General features: G+C 45.1%; 1 protein-coding gene across 1 annotated transcript in view; it reads right to left on the bottom strand.

Annotated features, from left to right (window-relative positions):
• Nucleotides 1-27,989, bottom strand: part of IPO5 (importin 5) — a 278,851-nt gene that overhangs the window by 114,860 nt on the left and 136,002 nt on the right. Inside the window, exons 15-18 of the mRNA XM_029604478.1 lie at nucleotides 22,837-22,920; nucleotides 16,514-16,646; nucleotides 16,284-16,405; nucleotides 5,527-5,623 (exon numbers count right to left, since the gene is read on the bottom strand). Coding sequence (XP_029460338.1) covers nucleotides 5,527-5,623; nucleotides 16,284-16,405; nucleotides 16,514-16,646; nucleotides 22,837-22,920 — 436 coding nt within the window. The remainder of the gene's footprint in view (nucleotides 1-5,526; nucleotides 5,624-16,283; nucleotides 16,406-16,513; nucleotides 16,647-22,836; nucleotides 22,921-27,989) is intronic.

Genomic DNA, 27,989 nt, shown 5'->3' with positions numbered 1-27,989 from the left:
CTGGGATGTACCAAAGCTTCCCTAAACGGGCTGGAACTGTGAGAGTCCCGCTCAAAGTACACTCTCACCAAAGCCCATGGACCTGGACATCCAGCCCTGTAAATAGGGGCAGGGAATTAAAGGATAACCCTTTAGCCAGACGGTTTTGTAGAAAGGCAAGAACCTGAGCAACAGAGGCCCGTCGAGAATCCACCCCTTGCTCCATGCATCAGGACTCAAAAACTCTCCAGCCCCTCACATATGCTAAGGAGGTAGAAGTCTTTCTAGACTGTAAGAGTAGAGATAACCCTTTTTTCTTAAATGCTGTCTCTCAAAAGCCAGGTCGCTAGACAAAAGTGATGTGCCTGATCTGAAAACATGGACCCCTTTCACAAGAGATTCGGTAGATGAGCTAATCTCAACGGAGCACCTACTGCTAGGTTGATTAAGTCTGTGAACCACAGACATCTCGGCCACTCTGGTGCCACGAGGATCACATTGCCCGGATGTGCCTCGATGTGCCGCAAGACCTTGCCCACCAATGGCCAAGGTGGAAACACGTAGAGCAGGACGTCCGATGGCCAAGGAAGCATCAGGCATCCACTCCTCCTGCTCCTCTCGCTCCCATCTTCGGCTGAAGAATCATGGAGCCTTGGCATTGCAATAAATTGCCATTAGATCCATGTACAGTGAGCCCCACCTGTATGAAATTAGGGACATTGCTTCCTCAGACAGCTCCCACTCCTTGGGATCCAGTTGCCGGCTTAGAAAATCCTTCTGCACGTTGTCTGTGCCTACTATATGAGAGACCGCTAGCAACGACAGATGCTGCTCTGCCCAGCTGATCAGAACCTGAGCTTCCTCAGCCCCCGCTCGACCCTTGGTGCCCCCCCTGCCGATTGATGTACACCATTGTTGCGTTGTCCAACAACACTCTCACCGGCTTTCCCCTCTCCAGGGGAAGAAAGGCTTGTAGGGCCAAGCGAACAGCTCTTGTCTCTAGACAATTAATGGACTATAGTGCCTCCTTTGGCAACTATTGGCCCTGAATGGACTAGTTCTGACACACGGCTCCCCAACCGGAGAGACTGGCGTCAGTAGTGACGATTGTCCAGAGCGGAATTTCGAGGTCCACCCCTCGCCTCCGGAAGTAGCCACCACGAAAGACTGGCCCTCTGACAGTGGGTCCCATCAGGATAACAAGGCTGACCTGTAGCAGTCTCATATGAGCAAAGGCCCATGGTACTAGTTCCAATGTGGAAGCCATAGAACAGAAAACCTGCAAATAGGTGCCCAAGCTCTGGGATTGTTTCCTCAACAAGCCGCGAACTTGCGACTGCAACTTGGAAATCCGTTCCCCGGCAAGAAAAATCTTTCCCACCTGGGTGTCAAAACGCACCCCCAGGAATTAAAAAAAAAATCAGGGAAAGGTGGCTCTTGGACAGAATATTTATCCTAACGATCGCAAACGTTTAAGAACCAGGTCAATTGCCTCCCGACAATGGGATTCAGACTTCGCCTGGATCAACCAATCGTCTAGATATAGGTGAACCAGGACCCCATTCTTCCGGAGAGCTGCCGCCACTACCAAGACCACCACCTTGGTGAAGGTCCTGGGAGCAGTCGCCAAACCAAAGGGCAGAGCGCAAAACTGGAAATGTTCCCCCAGAACACAAAATCTCAGGTATCTTTGATGGTCTGACTTGATGCCTATGTGTAAATACGCTTCTGTCAAATCCAACGCCAGGAATTCCCCTTGTGCACCGAGGCAATCACAGAACACAAAGTCTCCATGTGAAAACGAGGAACCCATAAGGCCGCATTCACCTTAAGTCGAGAACTGTCCGGATGGTGCGTCCTTTATTGAGAACTATGAAATAAATGGAATAGCGGCCTGTCCTCTGCTCTTCCATGGGGACTGGAAGAATGGCTCCCAGCCTCTGAAATCGACAAATGGTCTCTTGGATTGCAAGCTTCTTTTCCTCATAAGTGCATGGGGAGACAAGGAACAAGTCTCTTAGTGGACGAGCAAATTCTAATGTGTAATCTTGTTTTATCACACTTAAGACCCACTGGTCTGACGTAATCTTGGTCCACTCCTCATAGAACAGGGTCAACCGGCCCCCTGTACGGTTGGCTCAGAGGAACCAACCAGCCTGGCATCATTGGGCAGATTTGGAGCTGCCTTGGGAAGAGCCAACCCTTTCTGGCTTCCTCCCTCGAAAAGACTGGCTTCACGATGGCTGCCTCCCAGAGGGCTGTCGTTAGGAGTTACCCGAGGCCCTGGCCAGTCGAAAACACCTATTTCTTCCCACACGAAAACGGGATGAGATGGAGCCTTTCCCCTTCGGCTTATCTTTAGGCAATTTGTGAACCTTGTTTTTGCTGAGAAGCTTAATCATCTCCTCCAAATCCTGACCAAAGAGCAATTTCCCTTTAAAAGGCAAGGTTCCTAGCTGAGCCTTGGATGAGATCAGCTGACCAATTCCTCAACCAGAGGAGCCTGTGGGCCAAAACCACAGAAGTTAGGGTTCTGGAGGAGGTCCTGATGAGATCGTACAATGCATCAGTGCCATATGTTACCACGGCCTCCAGCTGCTCCACCTCCTGCATCTCTGAATCAGACAAGGACTTGTCAGCTTACAAGCGATGAACTCAGCGCAAGCCCACCCTAAACATGAAGCTGCACACAGCCGCTCGAATGCCAAGTGCAGACACCTCGAAAATCTTCTTGAAGTGTGCTTCCAACTTTCTATCCCGAAGGTCCTAAGAGCCGTAGAACCAGCTACCGGAATGATAGTCTTCTTGGTAATCCTTGATACTAAAGCATTTATCTTAGGACTTCTCAGAAGCTTCAATGTTTCTTCTGGCAAAGGGTATGGCTTGTCCATGGCCTGCTGACCTTCAGTATCCCACTCCCTAAACACCAAGGAACTGACCGAATAATGAAAGGAAAAAGCTCTTGTTGGACCCCGAAGACCAGTCAGAACCAGGACCACATCTTCCACAGCAGACTGCTCCTGTGGAAACTTTAAACCCATTTCTTCCAGAACTGCAGGAATCAAGGGGTCTAGCTCCTCCTGTGGAACTGGACCACTTCTGGATCTTAGTCCGCCAACCCAGCACTGGACCCAGGCAGGTCCAGCTCCCATGGGCCCTCAAACATCAGAAACTTCAGAGGAACTGTCTGCGGCTGTAGATGGTGCCATGGCCCCTGGGACCCACTGGATCCTGGTGGCTCCAGGAGTCTGAGAAGTTCTGGCCCTCTTCTCCAGCCCTCTTCTCCACCCATTTGTGTGCCACAGATCTCTGCACAGTTCTGGCCTTCCTGGCTTTATAAGCCTTATGGAGTTGGAGGAAAAGTCTGAAGGATCTGAATCCCCCTGAGAATCCTCAGCCGCAGCAACATGAGTTTCTGCAGCATCCCAAATTCCCCCGGAAGTTCTAGCTGCAGGGGACAATGGAGAAGGGAAATCCCCTCCCCCTCCGTGGGGCAGCCGAGAAAGTGAATAAAATGGCCACCGTTCCCGTGCTCAGAGGAAATGGGTCCTCCACCAGATGCCCCGCTGAAGGGAGCCTACCAGGCTCGTAGCGCCTGCCCGAAACAGATTTGTCCCTCCCCGATGTGCTCTCTGCTGGAGAGATACGGGGAGCATCAATCAACTCCACAAATTCTACAGGACGACCCACACAGCATAACGTGGCAGCGAGCCACTGAAACAAAAAAAAAATAAGCATCACCTCAGAGAAAGCACTGAGCCACTCTATCGCCAGCAGGGGGACCAGCCGTACCACAATTGCCCCATCTGCCCTTCAGGGAACTTTTTCTTTTTTTAAACTTTAATCAAAGTAAATATCAAAGAAAATGGCACTTCCCTTAGAAAGACTGGCAGCAGGCTCTGATCCTCCTTCAGGATTAGAAACTGGAGCCCACCAGCTATTCACCCGGACCGGTGGCAAGGTACAGAGCAATCAGGGTCCCCAACCCCCTGCTTGTTTCCCTCACCAACCGGAGGGGGTGGGGGGGGTGGGGGGGGGAAATCGCCCCACCAGGACCTTACAACCCCCTGGGAGGCATGCTTAAATTACTTCTTTCCTTTTTGTTTTGAAATCAGACTGCAGGTTTTGCACCTCCACCATCTGCTGCAGACAGAGAAATACTGAGAGGCTGCAGGTGGCACCTCGTGTTAAGTGGCAGTGTCACTAAAACTTTCTGTCTCCACCTGCTGGAGGGGAGGCAAAATCCAGGAGTCTGAACTGATCTGGGTACATACAGGGAAAGATTGCAACATCAGAAGAATCTACATATGTCAAATGTATAAGATGACTTACATCGGTGCATTGTGTATCAATGGCTTGTGCAGCTTTGTAGGTTGTGTCAGTGCAAAAGGTATTGTGCTTGTTGATCGTGATTTAGGATCACAGGTGCACTGTGCTTCAATGGTGCTGAATGCATAGATGTCCTCAGGTTCACTGATGCATTTGAATGAATTGATGACTTCGCTTGTATCAGTGTACCGTGTTTGGAAACATCAATGCACCCCGCTGCATCGGTGGTACTGAAAAGGATGTGTTTGCATCGATGTCCCTTGATGAGTGTGTTTTTTTCAGTGCATGGGGGGGCTGGCTAGAGAGTGGTGCCATTTATACATCAATGCTTTTTGGGCAGCTGACCTTCACCCCACAGCTTCAACCTTTGCGGACGGGAGAGTTTTTGAGCAGCTTCTGTAAGTGCCTTCCCCAAGGAGGTAAACAATGCTGTACTGTGGGAGGAAGAACTACTCTTCCCTTTGCAATTTATGCAGCTTTTCCATGTATAAGACCCTGGAATGTTGTGAGCGCAGGGGCATCTGCTCACAGGCTTCACAATTCTTCTGGTTGTGATCCGGTCCCAAACAGTAACAACGTTCATGTCAGTCTGTAAGGACATGACTTTTCCTAAAACCACTCAGTTGCTGATTTTTTTCATGTATCCACCATTATGAGGGAATTCAACTCTTAGCTCTGGTATCATTTCCCCGCTCTATTTTTTTTTGTAGCACTGAAAAGTGCTGTTTGGGTGACTGCTGAAGTAGCTAGGAAGGCAGATTTCTGAAGAAAAAAGCAGTATGAAGAGAAAAAACAAAGGCGAGATGAAGTACACATCTGTGCTTTAGCTTGGACAAAAAGACTGACTGGCTCATGAGGCAACACCTACATAGGAATTCCCACACATGCTCAGCTCAAAGCTATACAGCTTGGACAGAAGTTCTTTCAATGCTGTTTGATGATTCACCCATATGTAATGGCTAATTCAGCCTGTTTATCAATGGAAAACAGGAAGCTGCTAATCTTTGGATAAACACTACATAATACCACAGGAGAAACACTTGGTTTCTCTCGTCCCCTTCAAAACCCAAATGTTGACAGCTCCAAAAGTCTGAACTAGACAAAAGCTTATCCCTCTTGTATAACCAATGTACTGCCAACCATAGGCTCCTAAACTGTTAATGGCAGCATTCTGCAGGACAAGGCTATCCTTTGTCTACACAGACCATTGATGGATATCATCATGGAAGTAGAACTTCAGCAAAGGAACCATCAGCTTCACAACTTGCTCAGTGTATTCCACAAACCCTTCCTTCAGCTCTTTAGCGTAGCAAACCTGAAAAACAAAGGGAATTTTTCATCAACCTACTGCATTCCATGGTGGTACAATTTTTTTCCCGAAAAGGCAAATCAGATGGGATGCAAAGTAGGACTTAGCATTCATATCTGGGAAAAAAAAAAAAAAGTTTCATTTTCAGCAGTACCAGCACAGAAAAAGAAGCTGGTCATTATCGAGGCCATATTTATTTATTTATTTATTTAAAGTGTTTATATACCCAATGAATACCTTGCACTGACCACTGTCAAGATTTTATGATTCACTCAACTTCTGTGCCAGTTACTCAGCCTTCAATACAAGATCCAAGAAGTGTAATACATCCTCATAAGTACACATCATTTTGTCAGAGGTGTCCAATTTATTACTCCAGCTTTGTGACTTCCAAAGAAGCTGCCTGGCTAAACATGGCCATTACTGGCTGATTTAACATGAACACCTCCTTTTTGAATAAATCTGCACATTTATCCATGTTGAATAATATAATGGTTTGAGTGACATTTATAAATAAACAAAGTGTTTATTTGGACAAACTGTATTACCTTTGGATCACCAATTACATCAATAAAGGATAAACTTCTTTACTTGACATTTTTGGGATTTTCTGAAATTCTTCCTCATACCCCTTTAAGTGTGAGGTTACAATAATCCACTAAGACATATTGGCTTATTACTAAAAACGGACCAGTCTTCAAAAATGAGACCATTATTATAGAGCAGGCAGCCCCTAATAACCAAATAATTGTAGAAACAAATAATGTATTGAACATTTTCAAATACTGTAGGATGATACAAATACATAAGCCCAATTTTTCATTTTTTTTGTCAAAATCATTTTTATTAGGGAACATGCGTCGACAGTTTCAACAGCCGCAATAGAGGCAATTCATGCCAACCAATAACAAGAGTATAAAAGCAACATAGCGCAATAAACGCTGGCATACAAGTAATCATACAGATGTGGCAGCCCCGCATACCTCCCTTCTTTTCCAATGTTTTTCCACCCCCCACTCACGCCTCCTAACATCCATCACAAACACTCGCACCCTTCCGCTCAGCTATCCTCCCTGTAACTCCCTACACCCCCCCCCCCTCCAGAAGATGGTGTTAGAACCAACATCAGCGGAGTCAGATGGCTACAATAGCAATAAATCATTAACACTGGAGAACCACATTTATGTCCATACAAGACACAATGCCTTGCTAAGGGTCTGCCCCCAGGCTGGGCTCTACGGTGGAAGCGAGACTATTTTACCAACCGAGTAGTTTATTTTTACACCAAAGACTATGGCTGAAACCCTTCGTTGCGTTTCTTGGAATGTGGCAGGTCTGGGCTCCCCAATAAAGAGGGCTAAAGTTTTACAATCCCTGAGACGCCATAAGGCAAAAATTGCGTTTTTGCAAGAAACATATCTAACGGCTGGCGAAAGTCAGAAGTTGGCTAGGGACTGGGTGGCTCAGGTGTATTACTCTCCGGCTGTGCAGAGGAAGGGGGGAGTTGCAGTTTTAATAGGGAAAAATGTGGTGTTTGAAGAGGCCCATACTTTTTCTGATCCGGAGGACAGATATGTGTTGGTGATGGGGAAGCTATTTGGCACGGTCGTCACGCTATGTAGTGTATATGGCCCTAATTCATACCAGCATGGTTTTTTCACTAATTTGATCCAATTTATTACCCTCCATCAAAAAGGATTGCTATTCATAGAAGGGACTTTAACCAGGTGATGGATATTAGTCTTGACAGATCATCTACAGGAACGGGGCACCGACAGGGGCGTAATAAGGGGTTGCCATATTTGTGTCAGCAAGTGCACCTTGTAGACGCCTGGAGAATTTTACATCCTGAACTGCGCAACTATACACATATAGCGAGGGCCCATCTTTCCATGTCTAGACTTGATTTTTGTCTCTCCTCAGTGTTTTAATTTACTCGAGACAGCTGAGATAGGACCGGAGGAATGCTCAGATCATGCCTTGATATGGGTGGAGGTTAAACTTGGGGGCCCAAAGTCGAATCATCCACGTTGGCGCTTTCCGGCCCATTTGTCGGACGATGCGGGGTTTCATGTTTACCTTCAGGATAAATGGAAAGAGTATGCCCAAAATAACAAAGCATGTGGAACAGCTGGCGTTATTTTGGGAGACGGGCAAGGCCACGATGCGTGGCGAGATCATAGCTTATGTCATTCGGCAGCTAAAGTTAGCTAGTCGACAGATTATTGATCTGGGGAGGGAGGTTGCAAAGGCTAAGCGACAACTAATAGCCCATCCCTCTATACAAACCAAGCGCAATTATAGAGACCTTCTATACACTTTAAACTGTTATATTCACCAACGTATGCAGAGGGATCTCTTGCATTATTCCCATAACCTATATTGCTATGGTAACAAAATGGGGAAGCTCTTAGCAAATCAGGTTAGGGCTCAAAGGGGAGTGGCATTTATCCCAGCACTAAAAGATGCAGCAGGTGTCCGACATACATCTGGTACTCAAATCTGTGCAATCTTTCGGAAATTTTATGAAAGCCTATACGTGAATGACCTACCTCCGCAGGCGCCTCTTGCTGAATCTAGTTTCTTTAAAAAGCTACCTAGATTAAGTGATGTGCAACTGCAAAGTTTGAATGCACCCATTAGAAAGCAAGAAATCTGGGAGAACATTGGGGCCAGTAAATCTCATAAGGCCCCGGGACCGGATGGTCTTAATGCTGATTACTACAAGTTACTAAAAACAGAGGTTGGGGACCCCCTCCACCTTCACTTCTCTGACATATCACGGAATGGGTTCTCCCCAGAAGCCACAATGGCATACATCACTGTTCTTCCAAAAGGAGGCAAGGACCCCCTAAGCCCTGCTTCCTGTAGACCCAATTTCATTGTTGAACTATGATGTCAAATTGTTTGCGAGGATAGTGGCCAATAGGATAAGTGGGGTGCTACCAACATTAATATCGGACAGTCAGGTCGGCTTTGTGAAGGGGCGGAAAGCCAGTAGACATCTTCTTAGTCTATGGATTGCAATGACACATTGTAAAGCCCGGTGCATCCCGGCTCTGGCTGTCGGATTTGATGCCAAAAAGGCTTTTGATCGGGTGGCATGGGATTATTTATTTTCTGTCTTACAAAGATTTGGCTTTCAAGGCACTGTTTTACATTACATCTCCGCGCTTTACCAGCACCCCCAGTCCATGATAGTTTCTAATGGATTGATATCTGCCCCATTTGAGCTCCATAGAGATGTGTGTCAGGGGTGCCCCTTATCCCCATTGCTCTATATCTTGTCCTTAGATCCCTTGTTGAGGGTTATTCAGGATGATCCTGCTGTGGAGGGGCTGCGGGTGGGCAGGACACAATTTACGACTGCTGCATTCGCGGACGATGTCTTAATCTTTGTTGTAAACCCAACTGTTTCCCTACCCAGGGTCCTTGAGTTGCAAGCCCAATTTGGACTTTTTCAGGGTTAAAAGTTAAATCTGAAGCCATTGATGTCCTTGGCTCGGTCAAGGTACTCTGGCCCGGAGTTTTCCTATTACGATGGGTTACCTTTGAGATGAAATATCTGGGTATCCGCATACCGGATGACATTACTGATTTGTATGTTGCTAATGTTTTGCCATTGCTTGTGAAAACAAAACAAAAATTGTCAGAATGGATGACTCTGCCTCTGTCCCTTTCTGGGTGGATACAATTATTCAAAATGATTGAGTTGCCTAAGTGGCTTTATGTAATGCACATTCTACCCCTCTGGATTCGGAAGTCTCATATCCTGGAATTACATGCGGCGCTTCGGCGTTTTATTGGAGGAATAAGAAGGCAAGAATTGGTTTGACCACGCTTATGCGTTCGATGCCGGACAGCAGTTTTGCATGTCCAAACATCCATTTGTACAATGTGGCCAGTTTGCTATGTCACCTTTGGGACTGGCTGCATGGAACAAGCCTTTTCATACAAAGGGATCTGCTTCGGGACTGGTGTAAACCTATTGATATTGGCAATCTCCTAATAGCCCCACGGTCCGCTATACCTTTGCATATAAGGGCATTCCCTTATATTGTGGCTTGTAGAACAGTTTGGAAACGTCTTTGCTCCCAATTACATGTTCCCTGGAGGACACTGCATTTTGCGACTCTCCAGGGACTGCCGCAGTTCCTCCCCGAGTTGAGATTACTCGGTCTTTCATCAATGGGCAGAGTTGGGCCTTACTCACATCGAGCAGCTACTTGACACTACGGGGGGTGCTTGAGATCTTCCTCCGACTTGCAGGCTCAATATGGGATCCTACGAACTAGTTTCTTTGCCAACTTGCAGATTCGCCATTTCATTACCTCCTGGGAGGGGACAGTTGCGGCGGGGGAACCTTTGGATAGGTTGACAGCGTTCTTCCCCTCTTCTTCACAGCGGGCGACCTGCTCATCAATATTAAAAAGATTACTATTATTGGAACTCTGGACCGAATTAATCACCTGACGACCATATGGAATAGAGACCTGCACTGTCAGAGTTCTTCGCGGCAAATGACAAGTTGTTTCAAGATGATTGCCCGATATACGGATAAAGTACAATTACGTGAAGTTCAATTCAAAATCTTGCACAGAATATATACTGCTCCTCTGCAGGCCTATCAATGGAAGATGTCCACATCCTCGTCCTGTCTTAAATGCGAGGCAGCGGATGCGACCCTCCAACATAATCTCTGGGACTGCGTTTTGGTACATCAGTTTTGGTCCAAAGTATTGGGATACTTGAGCTGCATTCTGGACTGTACCATACCACAGGACCCGCAACTGTGCCTCTTGCATCTGGTGGGAAACGCAGCTTTGGGGGCGAATCCTCAGGCACCATGCCGTCTTTTATGCAAGGGTCTTCTTTTAGCTAAACAGACCATATCTTGACTCAATGAATGAATAAGGACCCGCCGACGCTCACTCAATGGCGCCTGAAACTTCATCAGATGGTTGTTTATGAACAGCTATTGGCAAAATCAGCATCCTCACCTCGGAAGCAGGACCAGTTCCTCAAGGTCTGGAACCCATATTTAATGACCCTTAATCAACGAGCTAGGAGTAAAATATTGGATTTTACTACATGATGGTACTACCTCAAGGTCTTTGGTGCTCTCTTCTTTTCTTTGTGTTAAGATAGCCTCCCTAGGGCACTTTAGTCATCACACTGTACGGAATCTCTCCTTAATTATGAATTCAATTCATTTCTGGACTAAACACTCTTGGACAATGCATAACGGGAATGGGGGGGGGGGGGGGCAGGGGAGGGATGCTGGGAGGGATTTGGGGGGAGAAGTCACATCTTACAGTTCTACTTGTGTTCTGTTCACGGTCTTTGGTTGTAATGTTGAAAACTTTATAAAGGTTTAAAAAAATAACTAAATACAGATAAAATTAAAATATAAAATAAACATACTGGCTGATTTAGTTAATCCATTGTGAAAAGGCCTGGGCAAACAAGATTTTAGTGCCTTCCTAAATTAAAAAAAAATCTCTCAAGACGAATATTAAGAGGTAAAGAATTCCAAAGGTGAGGATATAGGTAAGAAAAACAAGTTACATGTGAGCTTTCAAAATTAATATTACAAATAGAAAGTAGTACTAAAACTTCTTGTTGTGAAGACTGTAACTGACGAGAAGGAAGATAGGGAGTGCTCCACCTTAAAACCTTAAACTGATCTGTTGCTGCAGCTATTGGTACTATTATTGGTATGGCTTTTGATAGGGATATGGTTGGTATCTTCTATGCAAATAGATTTTCTGTAGAGCAGAGGTTGGTATCTTTCACGCTGAGACTGATCAGTAGTGACTGCTGTCTGGAATGTAGAACAATGATCTTTAATAAGTTCTACTGCCTTAACTTCATTTCCAAAAAGGTTATATGCTGTTTAGGAAGCAGCAGCTAGTTTTATGGACATCAACACAAAGACATGAAGTAACCAGGTTAGTCTTCTAGCTCCTATAAAGTTGCTCATATTCTTGAAGAAGTGTCAAAAACATAAGATGATTTACACATTCTTTTGCTTCATTCATGTGCGGAATAAGAAGATCTTGAGTCAATAAGAAGTTGAAAGGAAAGATTACGCATGTGAAACTGAAAAAAGTTCCTTGCCCGGATGTATACTAGAATAAATTTAGGATCTTTTGCTATTTTGAGGGCAGATTCCACAGCTGACTTTTACGGAAGCTGTAATTTCTTATGCTCCAGACAGACTTTAACCTTCATTTGAGGTCCAATCTATTATCTACTGGTAATGTTACTGGGGTCTGCCACATCGTTTTATTTTTATTTAAAAATAACTTGTATTCCACACTTTCCAGGAATACAATATGGATAAAAATATAATATTCATAAATTGTTACATAAATACACAATACAAAAATTTACGGAAAATAAAGCTACATAAAATCAATAAAATGGTATATTTACTCTAACACCTAAAGTTTGCTGGAAAATCTGTACAATTTTTCTGATTTTCAGATAATTACTTCATTTCACAGATCATGTGACAATGAATTCTATAAAACTGACCTACATAAGAAAACATTCTATTTCATATTTGTTGCAGTCTTTAAAACTGGGAACAAGTAAATTCTAGTCAATACAATGCAAAGCTTGAGCAGATATGTTAAGTGTAAGAAGACATTTTAAACCTTTAGGGGAATCTCCATCTATTAATGTTAACCCTTTAAATTGCACTTCTTGATTGAAGCTCCTGCAGAATTCCATGAAATGGCACTGCCATCACTTCAAGACTCAGAATGTGTCTTCCTTGGGTTCTGTTTCTTCCTGAAGCATGAAGGAATAGAAACGGTCATTTTTTGAATACCAGATAGGAGTATGTCTCCACCTAAAGGTATCTTAGCTGGCTCAGGGGAAGGATTTGAAGGCAATCCTGTCAACTCGTCTCTAGTGTTGTGAGAGACGTTATAAGGTGATTGAGTAACCTATTGGGAATCAGACAAGATAACTGCAGAATCCTCCAAGGTTAACTTTTCCTTTGAAAAAACCAAGCTCTAATTTCACAGTTGGTAGTTCTTGTCATACTTGAAGTTGAGGACTGACAACGGATTCTAATTGATCTGCTAAAGATTCCAATAAAGGATTTACCTGAACTGGTAAAGGAGCAAGCCGGGATATTTTTTAAAAAATTTATGAGTGAATTCCCTTCACATTTTATAGCCAAAAGAATGACAATCAGGAGTAGGAGGTGAACTGTTAAGATGAAGAGTTACTCAGGAACCAAAAATAGGTGCATATTTGTCACCTTGTAAAATTGCCAGAGGAAAATCTCTGTGCCGAGAAAACCACACTGTAGAATCCAACATCAAAGCCTTTCTGGTAGATTGTATCAAGGATTTGTTATTGAATGGCTCCAATGGCTACTCCATGCCAAGGTTTGTTTTTTCCCCCACTGTTGATAGCACCAAAGATGACTGTATCAGAGTTTGATAGTACCAATACCTTCTGCACTGATGAATATTCGGTTCAGAAATTTTCCAATTTGGCACCTGTGATTTTCAACACCAAGGATGGACCTTTACCCCTCACATTTCTCGAGTAGGGGAATCCCAGCATCATTCACCTGGCCTTTTCAGGTGCTAGTCCCTTGAAATTTCCACTTCTTCTCCAGAGGTGGAGAGTTGAGAATGTACATCAGCTTCAAATTCTGATATAAGGTCTCAGGGGACATATATGAGTACAGGCCAAGCAACTGGGGACATCATGAGAAGGCACAAGGCAGTGCTCACAGTTGTCATGAAAATCCAGTCTAGACATTTTGAAGTTCAATTTTGAGTAGTGTTTTTTTCTCAGACACACGGAAGAAGAGAGACTAAATCAAACTTACCATTTTGTAAAAGGAAGAATTTTTTTTTTTTTTTTAAAAGGAGACCTAGAAAAGGTCAACAAAAGAGAAAACAGAGCAGCTGCACAGGAACACCTGTGCATGCTCAGTAAAAATGGATCTGGGGGAAGCAGATAAGAGAGAACTGGCTTTTTCCTACCTGAGGCTTCCCTTCTCTCGTTTAATTGAAATTTCCTGTCTTGACTGACCAGCGGAACCCGGGGGTGATCCGATTGGCCCCAACGGAACAACACTTTGAAACGCTGCTTTCCTATTGGATATCGAGGAGAGGCGGAACCAGGAAGCGACTTGAAAAGCTGCAGCGTCTACCCAAAGTTTTGAGGCAGATAAGAGAGAACTGGCTTTTTCCTACCTGAGGCTTCCCTTCTCTCGTTTAATTGAAATTTCCTGTCTTGACTGACCAGCGGAACCCGGGGGTGATCTGATTGGCCCCAACGGAACAACGCTGCTTTCCTATTGGATATCGAGGAGAGGCGGAACCAGGAAGCGACTTGAAAAGCTGCAACGTCTGCGGCGCGCAGTCGACGCCGGTGCGCTGCTTAAGCCGCGCGCGCTCAAGGGGCGTGCGGCAAAGCAGGGCTTTGACGGGCTTCGCCGGGAATTGCCTATAAAGTATAAGAATGAACAGACTGGCCGCTGAGATCGAAATTTGACTCAGGTAGGAAATATAAGCTTTCTTTCTGATGCCTCCACTAGTGGAATCCTTATTATTATACATTTAATCACCTGATACGTTTTAGGTCCTTTAGAGATTTGGCTATTTCCTTGCTATGCCACACACGAAACGGAAGGCTAAGCTAAGGCCTCCCAGTGATGTGGCTTCTCAAGAAAGCGGACAAAAAACTGTATTAGAGTGGCTGGACCCTCAAAAAAACCCATGTGAGCAGGCTGCTGTAGGAGTAACGCTAGAACGGAGCGTTTCTTCTCTAGCCTTAGAAACATCTCTTAGCCCGGGTGCTCCGGCTCCACCATCACCTCCAGGGAAAGAAAGGGGGGAAACCCCAGTGAACCCAGGTGGCCCACAAGAGGAGATCTTAATCCCTCTGGACCTCCGAGGGAAGTTTGAAAATCTTCAAGGGAACATGGAAACCATTGAACAAATGAAGCGAGTGGAAGAAAAACATCTAGATTAAATGGGAACCCTTAGTATTTTGCCACAAGATTCAAGCACTCCAAGGACTTCTGATTTGGAAATGGGAGATCAAGAAAATATAAGTGTAATCATAAAAAGAGACAATATACCAAAGAAACCTGCAAACATCACTTTGGAATCTCTGTGGAATTATATGGCTAAATTGGATGTTTCAATAAATAATCTAACAGAGGTTGTTTTAAAAACCTCTAACTCACTTGTAATTAATACCAGTGAAATAGGAAAGCAAAGAGAGAATATAAATGAATTAGAAAATAGAGTCCTCCATGTTGAAAAAATTCAAGTCCATCAGATAAAAACAGAAGATGAGGTGAATAAAAGAATAGAGAATTTAGAGAATACAGTAAGATCTTTAAACTTGAGGGTGAATAATTTCCTATTAATTAAGAAAATGGATCCATCAGAGTTATTTAGAAATTATCTAATGCAAATATTAAAAATACCTGAAAAAGCTTTACCAGTAATTGGAAAAGCTTTTTATTTGAGAGATAAAAAGATAGAATTAGAAATGGGAAATAAATCAGAAGAGCCTAAAGAGAAAGATAGTGGGGGAGACTCAATTGATTTATCCGATTTGCTTCAGAAATCACAAGACGAGTTAGAAGTAAGATCAAGGAGAACACTTTTGGTTCAACTTGCCTTCTCCACAGATAGAGAAAATATTATGAGATTTTTCTTCCGAAATAGAGCAGAGAATTTCTATGGCCAAAAAATATGGATTTTTCCTGATCTTACTCGTTCCACACAGATCCGTAGAAAGAACTTTTTACAATACAGGAAGAGGGTGGTAGATAAAGGGGGGTATTTTAGCTTAAAATACCCATGTAAATGTATTGTGAGGCTTCAGGGTAAGATATTCCTTTATAGATCCAGAGAGTTTAAAAGACCTCCTTGAGGGAAAATAGACTGGTAAATGGAATGTAATGGATCCTAAAATGTAAAAATGCCTAAATATAAATTTTCCTTCATACCGTTCATTAAATTTAAGGATTCCACTTATATTACCTTAAATAATCATTTGAGACAGCTATTAGATGAATAAAGGGTATTCCTGGATGTAATTAACCTGATTTGATTTATTTATAATCAATAGCTGTCAATATGATTTTTTCTTCCTTTCTGTATAAATGTTTATTGTAATAATTTGAAAGCAATAAATAAAGAATTAAAAAAAAAATAGATCTGGGAGAGCACATTCAAGTCAGTAATGTCAAATGGCATCACCCACTTGCGTAGCTGATGTAGTCCTGTTTGACCATGGAGAAAGAAGCATGCAAAAGGAACAAGTGCTGTGGTTCAGGCTGTATTATGAGCTGCAGCACAAGTCATCCAGGTCCAGATCCCTCCCCTCTGACGGAGTCAGTCAGGCAGGCCTAAGGCATGCTGCATAGACTCTGGGAAGGGGAAGAAAAGGGACTACTGCCAATACTGTAATGGCTCCTGCTGGCCAACAAGTGGTGCTGAGAGTATGCATGGGAACAGGTGACCTGTGATGGTCCTGTGCTATCTATGGCAAGTCTGGGAAGAAATGGAGGGGAGCAACGGAAGCTGTAGAGGGGAAAAATAAGTGAAGACAGATAAAAATCATGGAAAGTTTCAATTACAATACTTGACTGCCTAGGTTCCTTGCTACGCACCAGCATCTGGCAGGCAGTTGCTTTTTCTTCGAGGCCTGCCGTTTTGATTCCAAAGCTCTGTTGATCTCCCAAGTTTACAAACTCCCAGCCATCATCATCACTCATATTCTCCATGTCTTGAGCTGTTGAAGGCGAGAGAGAAAAAGAATACTACAACCTAAAAAACCTGATAGAAAATAAAAATGCTTTCAATTTTTAACAAAATATATATATATATATTAAACACCTACTGTCTAAGAGCGCTACTTCAGGTTTAATAGATGCAGTCTTCATCAAAGGCCCCATGACAACAGGAAGGTACTGCTGGAATTCCTTCCCTAGGATTTTGCACATTCTGGCCCAGGCAGAGATCATGTAAGATATCTGAAAGTGAAACTATAGATTACATTTCTCCCTCCAAGTAAAAACCAAACCAAGAAAAGAGAACATTTAGAAGTGACAATAGGAGCTGACCCAACCCCCATCTAGAGGTGGGGAGGCCACCACAGGGTGATGTTCTGCCTCCAGATACCCAGGAAGAGAGATCGAGGGGCATGGTGGAAGCTGGTGGGTGGACCAGTGGTCACAATATAAGTGGGGGCCAGGCCTCCCTCCAGTCTCTTTTGGCATTTTTTTGGAGCCATGCCTATGTGCGCTGTCCACTCCTGCCTCAAGCCTCTTCCTACTGCTGTTGATTTTTCTTTCTGTGGTTCAGGTGAGTTACTGGGAGGTGCGCTCCTCCTCCTCCTGTCAATTCTCCTTTGTGGCACATTTCTTGTGTTGGAAATTGTGTTGAGGACTTCTGGTCAGGCTGCAGCCTGCCCCAAAACCCCAATCTGTATGCACACTGACTCATGGGGTTGAAAGGATTCTTTGGCACAGGTGGGCCATGCTCCCAGCTTGTGCACGTACCTGTCTTTCAGGCACCAAGTTGCTGGTGCCATTTCTCTGCCACAAGCAACGGGATCTGTCTTTTGAGGATAGCGGATCATTGAGAGGGTGGCCTGGACTTGCAGGCCATAAAATTGGGGAGGGTGAGGGGGGGGGGGGAACCCCTTGTGTGCCTGAATAAAAAAACAAGACAGCTTCTGCTGCCTGGATGTGCCTAGAACGAGAAAAGCACGGAGGGCTTTGTGCACAGATTGCAGGCATCCTTATGGGACCATGGTCCCATGTTGTGGCATGTGAGCTGTGGGGGTAACAGGAAGGCATCTCTGATGCATGAGATGCAATCTCTGGCGCCCCTCTGCTTAGTCATGGCAGTCTGAGGATGTATGTGCAGGAGCTGGGGGCCTGATTTTAATTTAGAGTTGTCACAGGAGGGTTTGCAGATATGATTATGGTCTTCAGTGATTTGTAAAGCAACTTCAGAGACTGGTGGCCTTGGGAGGCTGCACGTTTTTGGGCGGAGCAAGGCCATAACAGTGGTGTGTGCGGGTACAGAATAGGTTTACCAGCTATGTGGGGTGCACTGCGTCATGTTCCTTGGAAACAGCGGGGGGATGATTAAGAGCCTGCTCATGCTATGTGTGGCAGTCATGCTGTTTGTACCCTTTGTAAACGGACAGTCCTCTCTGGGCAGTCCTATTGAAAGTGGCCATACTGAGCGAGACAAAGTCAGACGTCATGAGTGGGATGGAGGGCAGCCAGATAGGGCTGTGAAATAAACAGCTTGCACTGGGGGAGAAGGACAGAACATGCTAGGCAGGGACACCGCAGTTGGACATATGGTTCAAGTTTAGCGGGGAGAGCCACATCTTTCCATGAATTTTAGGGACCTTCACCTAAAATAATGATTAAAAAAAAATTGGTGTTATGTAACATCCGACATTCTACTAGTGACTTCAGCATGTCAGGAAAAGTAAGCGGTATACGGTTAAGGAGACGATCATGCACAATGGCAAGCATTCTATGTAACTTCTTCATGGGCATAAGCATGTATAGCTACAAAGACCCGCACCAGGATTATATTAAAAAAAAAAAAAAAAAAGTTTGGCTTGACATTTTAATTCACAACTTTTGTTTCTGCATGTCTTTTCTAAGCATCACAGGATCTGCTATCTTGAAAGCATACCAAGAGGGAGAAGTGGAGTCAAGTATTCACTAGGGAAGGCAGACAAACTAGATCAGTACAATTGTGAGCGAGACAGTTTTCTAAACATTGTATGGCGATAGGTATGTCTCTACCAGTGGCACATTACACAAGCATACTTCCAACTCATTCTTTTCCTGGGATTTTAATTGTAGACAATTTCTCGGTGCTGTACAGATGGTTGTTCTATCAGCACAAATGTCATTACATTTAGTAGATACTCACAAATACATACTTCCCCTTCTAAGGTCGTTGCACCCCTCAAAGGGGTTAACCCCTATTCTCAGAGGAGGCAGCTGGCCTGCAATCACAGATTCTCCAACACTCCTCATCAAAGGTTCAATAATGGGATCCAGTATCCTCAGCCTCAGTCACTGCTTCACTACATCGTGCCCTCTGCAGCTCCATCTGCTTTTCTGTAGATATTAGGCTGCCATTAGTGACTCTCTTGTCAGGATGGTTGCCATTCAGCAGCAGGTTCCTGATAGCCATCAGCATGCCACTCTTACACAGGATCAGGAGGCATAGCTGGAGAATCGTGGGTAATTCTGTTACTTAACTCCATTATACACGATCAAATTTAAAGCAGCAAGGACGTTGTATGTATAGATAATGCTAGTCTATACTGCAAGACGTATTAAAAAGGTTGGCAAGACATTAAATTAACCCTGGCTCTGCATGTGTCAATAGTGGGGACCTCCCTCATTGTTGTCTCAGCTACTTTATCTGTAGTCTTGGACAGATTCACATGTGCAGTCACTGATGGTTGTTTTCAGCTCTGCCTCATTTCATACAGAAGTCAATATTGGTTGTCCCAGTCCCCAGTGAAGTTCATTCTAAGTGGCTATCATTTGGTCTGTCCTGGGAAGTAAAATCTGGTATCCCCTTCTTCATTCAATGTCAGTTTTCCTGAAATGCTCTATATTCAGGACCCAATTGCTGGCCATGCAGCTATAATCCCATGGGTAACTGAAGCACGGTCATTCTTCCCCCTGTGGGCAGCTGATGCTGTGGATGGTTTTTCTAGTCTCATGAAGGCTAGCATCCAGAGCATGTTTCTCCATGGCTCCGTTACTTAGCAGCTCTTATTGGAAGGCACTGTAGTTTGGCGCTCTATGCCTTATAACTGTAGATCTGCTCATCCTGTGAGATTTCTATCGTTCCCAAATGGATGGTTCCAGGTTTATGATAGAACCTTTTTAATTTTGTGACTGCATCCTGTATAGAGGTCCACCATAAAGCCTTGTGCCTTTACACTTGTCCTGTCTTATCTTGCTTATATTCTTGTGCAAAACAATACTAAAGCTTTTACTTATTTTCATACTGCAATCAGCATTATTCAAGTATGCCACTCTACCTCATGAATTTCTCACGTGTTATAAGTCTGCAGTTCCAAAAAACTATTCTCTGGATACGGTTACCTCTGTCCTCGCAGCTAACTGATCACCATCAGATGTCTAGGTTGGGCAACAAAAGACCCATCTCCAGTGCACATATGTAAATATTCTTTTCTGCATCTCTTTCCTTCCTTTTTCAGTTCATTTTTATGGCATATGACCATCAGTTAGCTACCATGACCTCCCTCTGGCTGTAGTGCATGTGTTGCTTGGCCTGAGATCACATGCACAGGTCAGTGTTCCTATGCATGGCAATGTTAATGAAATTGTCATTTTTTTGGTTAATAAGTTATTTATTCGTTTGGGAATAGAGTCTTCAAAGTCCATTCTATGGTTTGCAGTTCCAGCATGTGTTAGATACTTTAGCTCATTCCATACTGTGCAAGCATTCTTGTGGATAAGAGCAGAACCTCTACCAGTCAGAGGTTTTGCAGACAGCACACTTGGAACTGGAATACATTGCACATCTCTTGAGTATTCAGTGACTGACTTCAGTGGTAGTAGCTTACAGGCTGTCCTTAGAATGCATTCTCATTTGCCAGGTTTGTTGTATCTTGCACGAGCCATTGCTAAGGCCCAGTTGTTTCCAGACAAGGTAGTTATTCAAACGCCCTGCCTCACTGCAGTGACACCAGAGTTTGGGTAGCAGTGGTGCTATATTTGATTTCCTCATTCTTTCAGTTATTCATATCTGCAGAGGAATTAAGGTAGGACTAGTATTCATTCCCAGTGTGCAGGCAGGCAGGCAGGCTTTAGAGGAATTTGGTTAAACAACAGTATATTATATACATGCCTCCTTTTTCAGGTATTCTCCAGACATTGTATTGCCCTGCATTTGCCAATACTGCATTACTATCTTCCTCCAGATCCTGTGGCTCTCATCATTCCTACAGCCATGCATTCTTGAGGCAGAGTTCATGTATGGTTAGTACATATTCCTGGTCCAGGCTCTGACATAGGTAGGCAAACTGCAGAGAATCCTGTAAAAAGCACTAATATGGCGAGTCACTGAAATATAACAGATATAGCCATCTCTCAGGCCTTTTACCATGTATGCCATTTCTTTGTAACTGTCAATGCAGCTCCAGCAACCTCATAATAAATTATACTTTTTATGGTAAGGTCTTTTGACCCAATGTTCTGCATTTTCCAGGTGTATTTTGACATCACATTGTGACCATCTAAAACTTCTATATCTGATAAGATTTGGTTTTAACTTGGTAATACTGCATGAGGTGCCACAGGCCAGACTGTTAAAGTAATTGTTTTGTTCTGTTCTATTGGCCAAAGATGGGTATGACATACATCACCATGCCCTGGGCCTTTGCTACATTACTGTGTTCTTCCATGTGTCTACATGATGCTGACTGGATATTTAGCAACAGTATTCTTTCTGGTAAACATAAGGGTAAATACAGCATCGGGCTCCTATCTAGCTCTAACCTGTATTGATGGATATTGCTGCCTTGATTTTACCAGGTTCTTGGAATGGTAGTCCTGGGTACAGCACTAGCTCATACAAAATGGAGTCGTTTCATTACATAGCTTCATTGCTAATTAAAGCAATAATTCAAACACACTAGAGTGTTTTTCGGGGAAGATAAAGCTAGTAGTCCAGATTGGTGAGCTTTAGTCAGACTAGGGTAGCAGTTTTTGTTTAATCACATTAAAAGTTTGATGTTCAGGCCTGATATGTTACAAGGGAATGCGATTTGATTACAGACTTATGCAGCATTATTTACTAGGTCTAAGTTGGGCAACACCAAACACTTTGGCTTTTTCAGGAGAGCACAATGACAGTTGTCCCTTTCAGATACTACATGGGCAGCACATACTAATAAGTAACATGGTAGTGCCCCGCAATTTTCTCGGCTCTTCCTCCAAATATGGGTTCAGCTTATATAGAACTTAGCTCTTATTGGATGGGGTGCCAATAAGTCTAGTGGCAGCAGACATAAGGCATCCCAGAACAAGTGTTGGCCTGCATACATACACACAGTGATATGCAATGTTTTCGATACTGCTGTATGTTGCATTATCAAGTCCTGACCAAGGCCCAGATTGTAGCGTTGCTAAGCTTGGGCTGCAGCTAGGTTATTGGAGAGCCTTCGGCAAGCGAGACTTCGCTGCCGTGGGCTCTGGCAGGGTTAATCACACCCAAGGGCTCTCAACAAGTATTGTGTTATAAGCTGGTTGGACAAGGAATACCAAGTAACCAGTCTTCTCTCCGTAAATTGCATGGGTGATGGAGCTGAGAGGAGTAGCTTGTGAAATCTCTGGCACCAACAGTAGGGACTAGCCTGCTCACTTTCCAAAGAACGTTACATATTCATAAGTGGCTCCTGCTCTTTTACTGACCAAGATGTCGTGCTGCAGATGTTTACACGGTAATCAATGATTTAATTCCAGGGCAACATGAGAGGCAGTGCTTCTATAGCTCTGCATCCCAGACAGTGAAATGTGGACCATGATACTTATGGAGTTTTTTTTTTTATAATGGAGGGGTTATCTTCTACAGCCAACCCTGCAATGGCATGATGCTAATTGAGCACTTATGACCTGTGATGCAACAGACAAGAGCATGGTCACCCTGTGGGTCTTTAGGAATTTAGGTAGTGTATTTATATCCTGTGATTGAACTGACCTATGGTGCAGTCAAATACATCCAATAAATATCTTCTCTCTCAAGCAGCAGTCTGACACAGTTTTGTCCAATTAGTACAGTTCGGGGAAATCAGGTTGGGAGGAGTGGGACAATAAGTGAAGGGGGATTGATGAGGCGAGATGTACCTGTCACAGTTGTGCAAAATTATCTAAAATGAACCAAGAACTGCCAGCTGGTATAATCTTCTACATATAGGTGATAACATTAAAAAAGGCCAGTGGGGAAAATATTTATGCACAAACATGCACTAGCTTGTCAACTAAGAATCAGGCCTGAAATAAACTAATGGAAAGGGCAAAATCTTTCAAGTAATACACATGAATTTAAATGCAAAACCGCATCAGGTCCAAGTCAAAATGTACAGACAGATGGGGACCACAGGACGCAAAAATAAATAAATAAAATCTGGCCAAGACATACCTGGGGATCATCGTCTTCCAGATCACTAAAGTCAGTTTGTGTTTTCAGCAACAGCTGCATCACTTCAGATGCATCCTGCATGAACTGTAATTAAAAGAGCCTATTAAATAAGGATAAAAAAACCCCAAACAAAATAGTTTAGTGTGTGTTAAAATTGAGGTCACTAATAATTTTGCTGATATGAAAACATAAGTATACCTGAACTGGAAAATTGGTGAATTTGATTTATACTCCACTTTTTGGCATTTCAAAGTGCATTGCATTCAGATACTATAGGTATTTCCCCGTCCCCAGGGGGCTCACAATCTATACCTGAGCTTTGAAAACAGTTGTCTCAATATCTGACAGCATGCCAATGATGTGCACAAAAGACTGTACAATTAGGATTGTTACACTGTACGAGGACTCCTGCTATTGGAAGAATTTTCTTCTAGGACTTTATCACTAATGTGATAGCAGATATTACATTATTAGCTTCATATGAATATATTAGCTCCATTTACTAGATGGCAGCCAAATGATCAAAGCATAGAAAGAAAATGTATATTATGCAGCAATTTTGGAATGAGTCACAGTGTGTCACATCCAAGCCTCAGTGCCTCATTAAACCTGTAATGCTATAGCCTGCACCTTTCTTCACTCACTTCAGGAGACACGATTTAAAATCTTGTAGATTTTATGGACTACTGATAGTCACATTTCTCTTGATGTCCAGGAAGTATGCATCTACTGCTAACACTCCTTGTTTACTAATACCTCAAAGATGAGGAAGAGAGGGGTCTGCAGGACAACAAACAACTGTCACTGAGGCAAAGCTGATCAGCTTTATTTTCTGACTACAAAGAACTTCTTTATAGATTTCAGCACTCAAGTTATTCCAAAACACTTTTTAATCAACATTTAATGTCTCAAAAATAGAGTATCTGACAAAGTCTAGTGTATACTTGAATGCTAGTGGTACTTTACTGCTTTCCAAACAATGAAAATAAATCAGCTTTTCCACTGCCAGGCAGCAATTACTGAATTGCTATGACAACTCTGCAGTCATTCATATCAAATAATCAGTTTTCTTGCACAAGTGGAAGAACAAGTTCTTACCTGTTAATTTTCATTCCTGTAGAACCACGGATCAGTCCAGACTGTGGATTGAGCCTCCTTTCCAGCAGGTGGAGACAGACTAAAACTGAAAGGATATCCTATATGAGGACAGAGCCTATCCTATAACCCTTCATATAACCAATGTCAAAGCAGAATCTGCAAGAGAAACAAGCTTCGAGAGGACAGAAGAAAGACAAACAGGGAAGGGCGTCTGGACTGATCCATTGTACCAATCACACCAAAAAAACCCACACACACCAACGGTGTATTCCAGTACACACCAACGTAAACCATTGAAAATCAACAAAAAAATTATATTCGATTAAAGGATTAGTGACCCCTATGCGAAACGAGCAGTACTGATAATGTCTGCCCGTGAATAGAGGGTCATACACAAGTAGTTTGGCGTATTAGGTGCTATTTAAAATTTAGTACCAGGACACTTGTTTTTTGGACTGATCCATTGTACTACAGGAACGAAAATTAACAGGTAAGAACTAATTTTTCTTTCCCTGTACGTACCCGGATCAGTCCAGACTGTAGGATGTACCAAAGCTTCCCGAAACCGGGTGGGACCGAGACAGTCCCGCTCGAAGCACTTATAGCCCAAAAGAACCAGGAACCGGAGCTTGCACATCCAGGCGGTAGTGACGAGCAAAAGTATGCAAGGATGTCCAAGTAGCAGCCCTGTAAATCTCCTGCAGAGAGACCAATTGACTCTCCGCCCCGGAGGTAGCTTGAGAACGCAGTGAATGAGCCTTTAGGCCCTCGGGAACCACCCGACCGTGACATAGGCAGAGGAGATCGCTTCCTTCAACCACCGCGCAATAGTGGTCTTAGAAGTCGGCTTACCCCAATTGGGCCCACTCCAGATGACAAAAGATGGTCCGAGCCCCGAAAGCCATTGGAAACCTGGAGATAGCAAAGTAGAACCCGTTTGGCATCAGGTTTACGCAGATCGCCCCCAGTCGCAGGGGAAAATGCAGGGAGTTCTACCGACTGGTTGGCATGGAAACAACCTTCGGTAAGAAGGAAGGGCCCGTCATGAGGGATACCCCGGAATCGAAAATCGCAAAAAAGGTTCCCGACAGGACTATGCTTGGATCTCAGAGATCCTTCGATCAGAAGAGATTGAGACTAGAAAGACAGTCTTAAGTGTAAGATCATTGAAGGTAGTGCGATGGAGAGGATCGAACAGAGCCGCACAGAGGGCCCGAAGTACCAGATGAAAACTCCACGACGGGCAAGCGGGCCGAGAAGGGGGACGTAGAAGCTTGACGCCCTTCAAGCACCGAATCACATCCGGGTGGCCCGCTAAGTAATGACCTTCTACCCGACCCAGGAGACAGCCGAGAGAGAAGACCTGTATGCGTAGAGAACGAAAGGAAAGACCCTTGGAGAGACCTTTTGGAGAAAGAGAGGACGAACGAGACTGGGGTGGAGTGCGCTGAGATACCCGACTCCGCACAAACAGATTCAAACTCGTTCCATAAACGCACGTACGCCAAGGAAGTCAACTTGTTTCCGGGCCCTCAGCAACGTGGGGATGACCTCCTCCTTACAGCCCTTGCGCCTTGGGCGACGCCATTCAAAAGCCAGGCCACTAGACAAAAGCGATTGGCCTGGTCGAAAAATACAGGTCCCTGACGAAGGAGCCAAGGAAGATAGCCTAGCCGCAGAGGTCCATCTATCGCTAGGTTAAGAAAATCCGCGAACCACAGCCTGCGAGGCTACTCGAGTGCTACCAGAACCAAGGGACCCCTGTGGAGTTCTATTCTGAGAACTTTCCCGAATAGGGGCCATGGGAGGAACATGTACCGCAGGATGTCCGCCAGCCAAGGGAGAGCCAGAGCATCCAAGCACTCCGAGCCGTGTTCCCTCCAGCGGCTAAAGAACAGATTCGCCTTGGCATTGCGAAGGGCCACCATGAGGACCAGGTGGGGGGGGGGGGGGGGGGGTGGACCCCACCTGTCGATGAGATCCATGGCTGCGGAGAGTTCCCACGCCCCGGGATCGAGCTACCGGCGACTGAGAAAATCGGTCTGAACATTCTCCTTGCCCGCGATGTGGGAGGCCGCCAGGCACTGTAGATGTCACTTTGCCCAGGCGAAGAGACAGCTGGTTTCCAGGACCACCAGCAGACTGTGGGCACCTCCTTGGCGATTGATGTAAGCCACGGTGGTGGTGATGTCAGACAAGACCTGCACCGCCTTGCCGCGGATGAGGGGGAGAAACTCCAGAAGAGCTAGGAACACCGCCCAAGTCTCCAACCGAATGATGTGCCAGCAAGACTGAGCTGCTGGCCTGATCTCCTGGGTGGACTGGGAGAGGCAGACCGCACCCCAGCCCGAGAGACTGGCGTCCGTGGCTACTATCGTCCACTATGGGACTTGGAGAGGTATTCCCTGTGGCAGATGAGTAAGGGAAAGCCACCACTGCAAGTCAGCAACAGTAAAGCCCAAAAACGGGAGGACTATGTGAAAATGTTCCACCACTGGCTGCCAACGGGACAGCAACACTGTCTAACGGTCGCATACGAGTAAAAGCCCATGGGACTAGATCGATGGTGGATGCCATGGAGCCCAGACCTGCAGGTGGTCCCAAGCCATCGGAGAAGGCAGCGAGATGAGATTCTGAATCTGGTCGATCAACTTGAGAGCCCGCGCACGAAGCAAGAAGAACTTGTCCACCCAGGAGTCAAAGTGGGCTCCCAGGAACTCTAACTCCTGGGAGGGCTGAAGGTTGCTCTTGAAGAAATTCACTATCCACCCGAGAGACACGAGAAGTGCGAACATGCGATCCACCGCCTGCCGGCAAAGAGCCTTCGCCTTGGCCCTGACGATCCAGACGTCCAGGGAGGGGTGAACAAGGATTCCTTCCCGGCAGAGAGCTGCTGCCGCCACCACCACCATGACCTTGGTGAAGGTGCGAGATGCCGTCGCGGGACCGAAGGGAAGCGCCTGGAACTGGAAGACCCGGTTGGGGATGTGAACACGAAGGAACTTCGGTAGTCGTGATGAATTGGAATATGGAAATACACCTCTGACAGAACGAGGGAGGCGAGGAACTCTCCAGGGCGAATCGCCACGAGGACCGCTTGCAGAGTTTCCATGTGGAGTGTGGGATCTTGAGAGCTCGTTTGATTCCCTTGAGGTCGAAGATCGGCCGAAGACCAGTCCTTCTGGGGAACGATGAAGTAAATAGAATACTGGTCTGCGGCAAGATCGCTCTCTGGAACCGGGACCACCACGCCCAGACACAGGAGCCTGGCGAGAGTTTGCCCCACCACTTCCCGCTTGGACCGCCCGCATGGGGAAAATAGAAAAAGCTCCTGAAGATCTTGAGCAAAGTCGAAGGCATACTCGTCTCTGAAATGTCTAGGACCCACTGGACCGACATGATTTTGACCCATTCCACGAAGAACAGGGAAAAGCGACCACTTAGGAATGGGACCGAGGAACGAGTCAAGTGAACTTCATTGTGTGGCAGGCTTAAGGGTAGAGCGCGTGGGCTGGCCCTCGCGAAAGAGACGGCACCCACGGGAAGGCTGCGACCAAGAAGGAAAAACCCCCTGAGGAGCCATCCCGCCCACGTGGGTAATACCGTCTCTGGCCCCAAAAATGTGGACGAGAGGGTGTAAGGAACGGGATGGTTTTGGACTATCCTCCGGAAGCTTATGGACCCTTACTTTCCCCTAAGGAATCCATAAGTTTCTCAAGGTCCTTGCCAAAGAACAACTTACCTTCGAATGGCAACGTGCCCAACCGGGCGTTGGAGGACGGAACGGCCGACCAATGGCGCAGCCAGAGGAGCTGTTTGGTGGACATCGCCGAGGCCATTGCCTTTGCCTGGAAGCGGAGGTCCCGGGTGCAGAGCAACTGTTGACCCCACCTGAGACCTGCCCGCAGCATGAGACTGCTGCAAATAGTCGCACGCACCCCCAGCACCAGGACATCAAGAATGCGCTTCACATGAGCCTCGAGCATGCGGTCCTGGGCGTCTGTAAAAGCCGTGGAACCCTCCTGTGTCGTGACTGCAGAGTAGTCCACGGAGGG

The sequence above is a fragment of the Rhinatrema bivittatum genome, chromosome 5 (assembly GCF_901001135.1).
Source record: "Rhinatrema bivittatum chromosome 5, aRhiBiv1.1, whole genome shotgun sequence".
Classification (NCBI taxonomy): domain Eukaryota; kingdom Metazoa; phylum Chordata; class Amphibia; order Gymnophiona; family Rhinatrematidae; genus Rhinatrema; species Rhinatrema bivittatum.
Note: the sequence above shows the minus strand (reverse complement) of the source record. Positions and strands in the feature narration are given on the sequence as shown.